We start from the raw sequence: 10,737 nt of genomic DNA on the forward strand, positions 1-10,737 counted from the left end.
AGTGCCGCGTTGCTAGGGGGTGTGTCCAGACCTGCGCGTGCCTCTCGCGAGATCAGTTTGACCGTTGTCTGGAGACTGTGGCGCCGGTGGCAGCCGTCATGGTGAGAGGGGGATCGGGACCGGCTGGTGTATGAGGGATTCTGACCCGTTGCTGAAGGGTCCTCTGGAGCCGGGGGATGTAGAAAGGGGAGGCTTGGCCCGCTCCACTCCGATCTTGGGGAGGGCTTCAGCTCTGGCACTCCCTCCTGTTCTCGTACGCCCCTGCCGTGAAGGGGCTTCGTGGTATGGGCTGGTGGCAGCCGTTCAGCTGGAAAAGAGAAGGCTCGGGGGAGACCTTAGAGAAGCTTCCAGTGCCTAAAGGGGCTACAGGAAGGCTGGAGAGGGGCTTTTGACAAGGGCCTGTAGGGACAGGACAAGGATGAATTGCTTTAACCTGCCAGAGATGAGATTGAGAATTTAGGAAGGAGCTCTTCCCTGTGAGGGTGCTGAGGCGCTGGCTTAGGGTGCCCAGAGAAGCTGTGGCTGCCCCATCCCTGGCAGTGTTCAAGGCCAGGTTGTACAGGGCTTGGAACAACCTGGTCTAGTGGAAGGTGTCCCTGCCTGTGGCAGGGGGTTGGAACTGGAGGAGCTTTAAGGTCCCTTCCAACCCAAACTAGTCTGTGACTGTGATTTTTCTGTCTTTCCTTAGGCACCCAAAAAGAATGTTGGAAAAAAAGGGAATGTGAGCAAAAGTCCAGCAGTGGTTGATGCCTTGTTCCCAACAAGCATGAGCAAGGAGGAGGTGAGAGAACCTCCATCTTTCAGCCCACCCCTGAGCAGGAGGGCATTGCACTCAGGACCCCCGTTTAGTGCCTGTCTCTGGGGACAAAAGGTTGCAGAGCATGATGGAGACAAGCAGATGGGATTTCTTTTGCTGCCTAATGCCTATCTGGGCTATGTGGGGGTGGTTCTCCCTGTTCCTGGAAGGAGCAGCCACCTCATCCTACAGGACTAGGGAGGTGATTGTTCCCCTGTGCTCGGTACTGTTAAGGCCGCACCTCAAATCCTGTGTTCAGTTCACTGCAAGAAACTGTGGTGCTGGAGTGGGTCCAGAGAAAGTCAACAAAGCTGGTGAAGGGCCTAGAACACAGGTCTTGTGAGGAGTAGCTGAGGGAATTGGGGTTGCTTAGTCTGAAGAAAAGGAGGCTGAGGGGAGTAGACTTCATTGCTCTCTACAACTACTTGAAAGGAAGATGTAGCAAGGTGGGATCAGTTTCTCTTCCCAAGTAACAAGCGATGGGACAAGAGGTAATGGCCTCTAGCTGCACCAGGGGATGTTTAGACTGGATATTAGGAACAATTTATTCCCCAAAAGTGTTGTCAAGCACTGGAGCTGGCTGCTCAGGGAAGCGGTGGATATGTGGCACTTAGGGACATGGTTTAGTGGTGGACTTGGCAGTGCCACGCTAATGGTTGGACTTGATTATCTTAAAGGCCTTTTCCAACCTAAATGAGTCTGATTCTATGCTTCAGGAGTATTTAGGCACACGAGAATGGTGTTACTGGACATTGCGAGATAGTATAGCTGAGCCCCAGGCTGCCTACAGTAGTATAAGTTTATGTTACTGGTCTTCCAGAGACTGATGGGTTCTGTCGAGCCCAGGGTAGGTCAGAGCTTCTCCCCTTTTTTCCTGCTCTTCTTCACCCAAGTAAATGCCACTGCGTCCTGTCAGGTTTGCAACATGGCTTGCCATGGGTGTCCTGTAAAGGTACCTTTCTGAGGCCTCCATGTCTCCCTACCTGACTCTTCCTCTCTCCTTTGCAGCTGGAGAAGCACATTGTGCATCTCCGGGAGGAGCTGGACTGGGAACAGGAAGAGCACAACTATTTCCAGCTGGAGCACGACATGATGCACACCCTCTGGGAGATCACCTGCTGGCAGCTGGAGGAGAAGAGAGCGGAGCTATGCAACAAGGACTGGGAGGTGGAGGAGCAGCATCAAGTGGAGATCAAGGTGGGAGGGGAGAAGTTTGAGAGTGCCCCAAGATTGGGGTGAGCCTCAGGCAGCTCTGAGGAAGAGAGAGAAGGGGGAAGAGGAGGAGGAACTTGAAGGGATGTGAGCCAAGAACATCTTGGCCAGTATCCCAGCTCTGGGTGTCTCCTGCTGAAGAACCTCACCCGGTCTGTGGGTTGTCTTTAGGTTTACAAGCAGAAGGTGAAGCACCTGCTGTACAAACACCAGGAAAACCTCACTGAGCTGACGGCAGAGAGCATCCTGTATATGAAGCTGGCCCAGGGGATGGAGCTGCAGAAAGACAAGTTCTCCTTGAAAGTGAAGCTTGTGAGAAATGGCTTCTAAGTTCAGGCAGGCCTCGGTTAGACACAGCAGTGAAGCAGCTATTTATTAACGTTTGTGAAAAAACAGGTGTCCTAGCAAATAGGCACACCCAGCAAAAGCAGAACTTTGATTTACATTTCTCATCCCATCTGCAGGTTCCCTCCCTTATTTCCCCATTAGTTGTGTACGCTAAGGTTTACAGCCTATCTGACATGTGTCATCTACGTGCTAACTGTCCCACCTCTGGTTACTGATTCAGAGAAAACTCCAGGAACAAACTCGCCAACAGAGTTTCAAGCTGACAAGCAGGTATTCTGTATTGCGGCTCTGGGAGACACGGGGGATAGCTCCTCCTAACGTGTGTCCCCGTATTGCTCTACAGGCCATCTTTATATGGTCACTGGGAATATTACATAATTTTCCAGAAAGTTTCCCATATTCATACAAAAATGTGATGGTGGTCTTTAAGGGTCGTTTACTTTTCCCACCTTAATTAACACTACAGACATAACAATCATCCTGTCCTACTTATCAGTTAAAGTGCTCCCATCCTGGCAATCAGCTAGTTCCAGATACTCCCCACCCCCAGGTCCTGTTTTTCCATTCTGCTTTTCTCACACCTTTTGTATTAAGGTTCTGAGGACCTGAAACTATGTCAACTACCTTCAGGCACCACAGTTATTCAGGTACCACAGCTATTTCCATTACAAAGCCATCAAACTTAATATTACTTAGAACTGATTACATTTTGTGTTTTTGTGCCTCCTTGTATCAAATCCCCCCTTTTTCTGTCCTTCTGAAAATTCTTTTGCAACACTTTATATACTACCATTACCATCTAGAGTCTTTTTGAAATAGTTTCCTGTTTCTACTTGATGCTTGATTTCATTTCTTTCCCAGTCTTCATAACTTATTATAGATAGCTTACAACACCAGAAAGAAAATTGTATTGTACCACAAGTACCCAATATTAAAGCAACTAATATTAATATTCCTGCAACCAGTTGCCTTAACCAGGAGAGATTAGGTAACCATGAAGTTAACTTTCTCCATATTTCTTCAAACCCCCAGGAGGTATTATCCTTGGACACTTCATGAAATATTTTAGTTTGTTTCCAGATTTCCCCCAGATCTGTTTCGATCCTGCCACTTTGATCTATATAGAAACAACAGCTTTCATTGATTATGGAACAGACCCCTCCTTGTGAAGCCAGTAACATGTCTAGAGCCATTCGGTTCTGTAGTACCATTTTAGATAGGCTAGTTATCTCTTCTTGTTCCACTTGGATTATATCAATGGTTTTCTGTTTCCTGTATGCTTGCTGAGATATTTACGATTGCCTTCTTTAGTTCACTTACTCCTAAAGATGGAATTAGCCATCTCACAAAACTATAAAATGGGGTGTTCCATTCAGCAATAGGGTTAAACCATCACTTAATCAGTTTAGCAAAACTTCTAACCCAGGTTCCAGAAGGATGCATGTCAATAATAGTGAGATTGGGTATCAGGGCACCTAAGGTGGATGCCCCCTTCCAGTTGATGGGTAGGGTCTTATAAGCATATTCTCCACATAACCAGTACCATCCTTTCCCTTCAGGAATGGGCCACCATTGAACCACGATACCATCTATATTAATAGTGCGATTGCAATTTGAATAGTGACTTACACCTGTGACATTTAAACAAGAATAGTCTCCCACTCTGGTTCCTGGTGTAATACATCTTTGTATACAAGTATAATATTCTTTACTTGGACTAGGATTAGCTATCCCAAGTCTAACCTTTTCCTTTGGATGTAGGTTACTAGTGTTTACCCACAAATTATTCCATGAGACAGTATTGTGAATTGGAACGCCAATTAAGGGAAGGTCCGGATTTTCTCCTGATTTAGGCAATGTCATGGGTTCAGCAGTAGCTCATGCTCTGCCAGGGAGGAGGGAGAGATAGGGCGCCTGGTCTGGGCTAGTCGGGGAGGTATTCCATACCACAGCACGTCCTGCTCGGGGAGGGGACTGGAAACTGGCCGGGAGGGAAGGGGTTAACACGCCGGGCTGGGCTCAGGGAGGTAACTGGAAGCTGGCTAGGAGGGGAGGGGGGAAGCTCTCTCTCTCTTCCGGGCTGGCCTCGTGTCGGCGGGTGGTATCGTATTCTCTCTCCCTGTTTGTCTCCTCTAACATTGATTTGTTATTGGTACCGGTAGTTATTTCTGTTATACCTTGATTGCTGGACTGATTTTACCTCAATCCGTGGAAGTTGTATTCCTCTGGCTCTCCTTCCCATCCCTCCGGGAGTGGGAAGGTGAGGGGGGGGGGGAGGGGAAACAAAGGGGGAACTGTGCAGATTTAGTTTAAACCACGACAGGCAACTATGCACACACCCAGCAGTCAATTAAGAACCTTAGTAACATTCTGCATTAATTTCAGGTATAAGTTTTGGTCCCAAGCTGGTACGCCAGTCATCGTATAAGTCCAAATTATGACTGATGCAATTTCATATGTAAGGGTCCTGAAGGTTCGATCTGCCATGTCTTCTCTGGTTCTGGTGCTTTCTTTATTCTTGAATAATGTATCCAAGCAGGTTATTCCTTTATCTTCACTGCCGTAAAGGTGGTCAATTTTATATGGAACTGTCCGCTCCACTTCTCCTGTAGAGGATCTCCTGAAAAAATCTTAACATAAACCCAGTCTCCAGATCTGAAAGGGTGAATCGGATAATCCAAACCTCTTGCACTTGTCCCTACTATTCTCTTATTTATCTCCTCCAATTGTTTTCCCAGATTGACCAGAAACTGTCGGAGATTGCCTTCCCCCACTTCCTGAAGACTTTCTCCTTTAAACTGGGACTGATATGGTCTCCCATATAAAATCTCAAATGGGCTCACCTCTTCTTTCGACCAAGGTTTGGTTTGAACTCTTAAGAGGGCCAGTGGTAAAGCCTGGTACTAATATAAATTTGTTTCTTGGCATATTTTACTAATCTGTTGTTTGATCAGATGGTTCATCTTTTCTACATGCCCACTGGCCTGAGGCCTGTATGGAACATGTAGTTGCCTATCAATTTCTAATTTTTTCTAATTTCTTGCAACAATTTTGTGCTAAAGTGTGAGCCTCGGTCGGAAGAAATTGCCGCTGGTACTCTGAAGCGAGTTATTATCTCATTCAATAATGTTTTAATCATTTGGTTTGCATTATTTATCCTACAAGGGAATGCTTCTGGCCAGCCTGAAAAAGTATCTGTTAACACCAGCAAATATCGATAACCTCCTTTTCTTGGTAATTCAGAGAAATCTATTTGCCAGTGCTGTCCCAGATAGCTTCCTCTCTCAATTGTCCCAATTTGATTTCTATTTTCAGGTTTAGGATTATTCTTAAGACATTGCTGACATTGTTTTGTCACTGATTGATCTGTGGTGTATACATTCCTTCCTACAATTTGTTTGTCCAAATATTTATACAAAGAGTTGCTACCCCAATGGGTTTTATTATGTTCCTCTTGAACTAGCCACCAGAGTTGGCTACAGGGAATTACAATTCACCCATCAGGTATCTGAACCCAATCCTCTTTGTTTTCGTGTCCTTTGAGATCTTCAATCAATTTTCGATCCCCCTCTAAATATCTGGGTTTAGATTTCTCAATTTCTAGTTTGCCGACAGGTATTAAGGACATAATTTTAGATTGTTTGGTCACTTGTTTAGCTTCAAAATCAGCCAAATTATTTCCAGTTTCCTGATAAGAGTCACCTTGTTGATGCCCTCAACAATACATTATAGCTACTTCCTCAGGTAGCTGAACAGCTTCCAGTAGTCGTAGAATTTCTGTAGCATGTTTAATCTCTTTCCCTTGTGTGTTCAAGAGTCCTCGTCCTTTCCAGACGGCACCATGTGCATGGACCACACCAAATGTGTATTTAGAATCAGTCCAAATATTTATCCTTTTGTCCTTAGCCAATTCCAGGGCTCTTGTTCAGCATGTTCCAGAGGTTTCTTTCAGATCTGGTTGGCTTGAATATACAGTCTCTATAGTGGCCACGCAGTCTTGTGTTAATAGTTCTGCTGGTTGTTCCTGCAAAAAGGATGCTGGATTGACAACATTACTGACCACAATTTCTATATCATTGTGTTGCATAAGGGGGGCCTCGTATTTTAAAAAACATAAAGGAGATAACCAGTGGGCTTCCAGAACTGCTGATACAACATGGGACACTAGTACAGTAATCTTTTGTCCCAAGGTAAATTTGCAAGCCTCTTCAATGTTCATGACAACTGCTGCCACAGCCCTTGGGCATCTGGGCTTTCCTTTGCTTGCCTCATCCAGCTGTTATGAAAAATACACCACTGTCCTCTTATAGAGTCTTAGTTTCTGAGCAAGGACCAAAGCTATTCCCTGTTCTTCATAGCCGAAATGATTTAATCACATCAGGAAGTCACAGAGCTGCAGTTCTCATTAGCTCTGTTTTTTAAATTTCTAAAGCCCTCCTCTACAGAATCGGTCTATTCCAAAGAGAGAGGGTTTTCTTTTAAGAGTTCATATAGTGGTCTTACCAGAACACCATAATCATGCATCCAAAGTCTGCATCATCCAGTCATTCCCAGGAATGTACAGAACTCCTTGATGGCTGACGGTTGTGGTGTTTGACAAATGGCTTCTTTTCTAGCAGTTCCAACTTTTCTGTTCTCCTGTTATTTCATATCATAGGTAGGAAACTCGGGTTTGAATTAGTTGGAACTTTTGTTTGGATACCCGATAATCACTCAGTCCCAGAAAATTCAATAATCCCACCATTCACTGGACACATTCTTTCTTTGTTTCTGTGGCAATTAATAGGTCATCCTCATATTGTAACAGAGTCCCCATCTGAGTGGGTGGTTGCCATGGTCCTAGTTCCAGGTGTCTCGATTGTGTGGAAGACAACTTCCTTCTGCAAGCAATAGAGGAGCCAACAAGGAGAGGTGCCCTGCTTGACCTCGTGCTCACCAAAAGGGAAGGGCTCGTTGGAAATGTGACGCTTCAGGGAAGTCTTGGATGCAGTGATCATGAGATGGTTGAATTCGAGGTCCTCAGGACAGTGAGAAGAGTGTGCAGTAAGCTCACTGCCCAGGACTTTAAGAGGGCAGACTTTGGGCTCTTCAGGAGCCTGCTTAGCAAGGTTCCATGGGGTATAGCCCTAGAGGGCAAGGGGGCCCAAGACTCTTGGTTAATATTCAAGGATCATCTGCTACAAGCTCAGGAGTGTTGCATCCCGACTAGAAGGAAGTGCAGCAGGAGGGCCAGGAGACCCCCTTGGATGGATAAGGAGCTGCTGAGAAAAATTCACAGGAAAAAAGAGGCTTATAAAAGGTGGAAGCAAGGACAGGTGGCCTGGGATGAATACAGGGATGTTGTCCGGGAAGTTAGGGACCAAGTTAGGAAAGCTAAGGCCCAATTGGAGCTAAACTTGGCAAGGGATGTTAAAGATAACAGGAAGGGCTTTTATAGGTATGTAGCGGCTAAAAAACAGAGTAGGGACAATGTAGGTCCCCTCTGGAAGCTTTTGGGAGAACTGGCTATACAGGATTTGGAGAAGGCTGAGGTTCTGAATGACTTCCTTGCCTCGGTCTTCACTGGCAAAGGCTCTGACCTCACCACCCAAGTCTTGCAAGGTGGACGCAGGAACTGTGAAAATCTAGACCTTGGGCCCACTGTACATGAGGATCTGGTTCGAGACCATCTTAAGAACCTGAACGTACACAAGTTAATGGGACCTGATGAAATCCATCCATGGGTCCTGAAGGAGCTGGCGAATGAAGTTGCAAAGCCACTGGCCATCATATTTGAAAAATCATGGCAGTCAGGTGAATTTCCCGATGACTGGAAAAAGGGAAATATAACCCCCACTTTCAAGAAGGGGAAAATGGATGACCCGGGGAATTACAGACCAGTCAGTCTCACCTCTGTGCCTGGCAAAATCTGGGAGCTGATTCTCCTGGAAGACATGCTAGGGCACATGAAAAACAACAAGATGCTTGGTGACAGCCAGCATGGCTTTACTAGGGGAAAATCCTGCCTGACCAATTTGGTGGCCTTCTATGACTGGGCTACAAAATTCATGGGCAGGGGTGGAGCATGTGACATCATCTACCTGGACTTGTGCAAAGCGTTCGACACTGTCTCACATGACATCCTTGTCTCTAAATTGGAGTGTCATCAATTTGATAGGTGGACCACTCGGTGGATAAGGAACTGGCTGGATGGCTGCACTCAAAGAGTTGTGGTCAACGGTTCAATGTCTGGCTGGAGACCAGTAACGAGTGGTGTCCCTCAGGGATCGGTGTTGGGACCGGTCTTGTTTAAGATCTTTGCCGCTGACATGGACAGTGGGATTGAGTGCGCCCTCAGCAAGTTTGCCGATGACACCAAGCTGTGTGGTTCTGTTGATACGCTAGAGGGAAGGAATGCCATTCAGAGGGACCTTGACACACTTGTGAGATGGGCTGATGCCAACCTCATGAAGTTTAACCATGCCAAGTGCAAGGTCCTACACCTGGGTGGGAGCAATCCCAGGCACAGCTACAGGTTGGGTAAAAAGGAAGTTCAGAGCAGCCCTGAAGAGAAGGACTTGGGGGTGTTGGTCAATGAGAAAATGAACATGAGCCAGCAGTGTTTGATCGCAGCCCAGAAAACCAACCATATTCTGGGCTGCATCAAAAGGAGCGTGACCAGCAGGTTGAAGGAGGTGATCCTGCCCCTCTACTCTGCTCTTGTCAGACCCCACTTGGAGTATTGTGTTCAGTTCAGTTTTGGTGACCTCAGCATAAAAAGGACAAGGAACTGATGGAACAAGTCCAGAGGAGGGCCACGAGGATGATCAGGGGACTGGAGCACCTCCCATATGAAGACAGGCTGAGAAAGTTGGGGCTGTTCAGCCTGGAGAAGAGAAGACTGCGTGGAGACCTCTTAGCAGCCTTCCATTATCTGAAGGGGGCCTACAGGGATGCTGGGGAGGGACTATTCATTAGGGACTGTAGTGATAGGACAAGGGGTAATGGGTTGAAACTGAAACAGCAGAGGTTTAGATTGGATCTAAGGAAGAAATTCTTTACTGTTAGGGTAGTGAGGTACTGGAATGGGTTGCCCAGGGAGGTTGTGAATGCTCCATCCCTGGCAGTGTTCAAGACCAGGTTGGATGAAGCCTTGGGTGATATGGTTTAGTGTGAGGTGTCCCTGCCCATGGCAGGGGGGTTGGAACTAGATGATCTTGAGGTCCTTTCCAACCCTAACTATTCTATGATTCTATGATTCTATATTTTCAGCAAGATTTACAAAGAGATTTTTAGCAACTGTGGGAATTTTATATTGGACTTGTTTCCATTTCATGGTAGAAGGAATTGAATAATAAATGATGTTGTATTGACTCTATATATTTTTCTTTGATCTTAGTACTAATAATCACACCGGGGTCTTCTCCAGTTCCATATATCTTAAGTCCAATTTTAATTACTTCTTTTTGTTTCCAATTTTTCAAATCTATGAGAGTTAAATTTACTGGATTGCAGGCTCGGGTTGTACAGCTACTGTTTGTTTGTATTCTTGCTATTGAACCTTGTAGAGTCTTACCTTGATAATCATATCCCCAGCCTGCAGTATCTCAGCATACACAGGACCATCCTTTTCTTCCATAGAGGTGTGATGATTGATACCTAGCTGTTTGACTATGTACATAACCAGGATTTATGTGACTTTAGTATCCACTTGGGCAAATATATTTTGGTTGGCTACTATAGTACCGCCTCCACTATAAACTTCCACAATCCGTATCTAAATCATCGTTTATTATATCACATGCATCAAAAATTATTGACAGTGAGGTACTCAAATTGGTTATAACTTCATTATAACTTATTCAAATTAATCTTCCTTCTTCTGAATTTGTTTTCATTTCTACCCAATACAAGGTTGGAACTTCCTTTGGATCATAACACACAGTTTTGCTTGTTTTTCCTGACACAATTCATACTGGGTTTGATTATATATGCAACTGCCTATCGTTGTTCCTTTGCATTCATAAACAGTGTGATATACCAAGGTTTTAGAGGTTATTCTCCCTCATCTAGGTGTGGTAATACATTCAACTACAGTTGTTGTGAATGTTTTTAGAAGCTACGGCATTTTCCCATATAGTTCCTATCAGAACCGACACCAAAAGAGGTCCGGTCAGGATCATAGTGCTCAGCGGTCACAGCCCCAGGGGTTGCAGCCCTCGGCAGACCTTTTCAGCTGCAGCACCGACTCCCTCCGGTCTTGCCCTCTCTGGTAGGTTAAAGGTATGTTCCCCGTCGGCTATTACAGCAATAGTATTTGACCCACAACAACTATTCCAACGAGGTGGTAATTTCACACTGAATGCAAAAGAACTGTAATTGATTCCTCAAAAATTGTTCAT

The 10,737-nt window shown here is 45.5% G+C and overlaps 1 protein-coding gene across 1 annotated transcript; it reads left to right on the plus strand.

The window, feature by feature from the left end:
- Window positions 1-4: 4 nt before the first annotated feature.
- On the plus strand, window positions 5-2,618 carry LOC117438282 (dynein regulatory complex subunit 4-like). The gene is made up of 4 exons (XM_034073814.1): window positions 5-101; window positions 689-781; window positions 1,805-1,993; window positions 2,180-2,618. The coding sequence occupies exons 1-4, from the start codon at window positions 99-101 to the stop codon at window positions 2,336-2,338; spliced, it is 444 nt and encodes a 147-aa protein (XP_033929705.1). The 5' UTR covers window positions 5-98; the 3' UTR covers window positions 2,339-2,618.
- Window positions 2,619-10,737: the final 8,119 nt, after the last annotated feature.

Source organism: Melopsittacus undulatus, assembly GCF_012275295.1.
Source record: "Melopsittacus undulatus isolate bMelUnd1 chromosome W unlocalized genomic scaffold, bMelUnd1.mat.Z SUPER_W_unloc_4, whole genome shotgun sequence".
NCBI classification, from domain to species: Eukaryota; Metazoa; Chordata; class Aves; order Psittaciformes; family Psittaculidae; genus Melopsittacus; species Melopsittacus undulatus.

Excerpts from the sequence above, each read along its gene's own strand:
- LOC117438282 (XM_034073814.1), top strand. Across the intron at positions 782-1,804 it reads CAAGCATGAGCAAGGAGGAG|CTGGAGAAGCACATTGTGCA; the intron begins GTGAGAGAACCT and ends TCTCCTTTGCAG. Across the intron at positions 1,994-2,179 it reads AGCATCAAGTGGAGATCAAG|GTTTACAAGCAGAAGGTGAA; the intron begins GTGGGAGGGGAG and ends GGTTGTCTTTAG.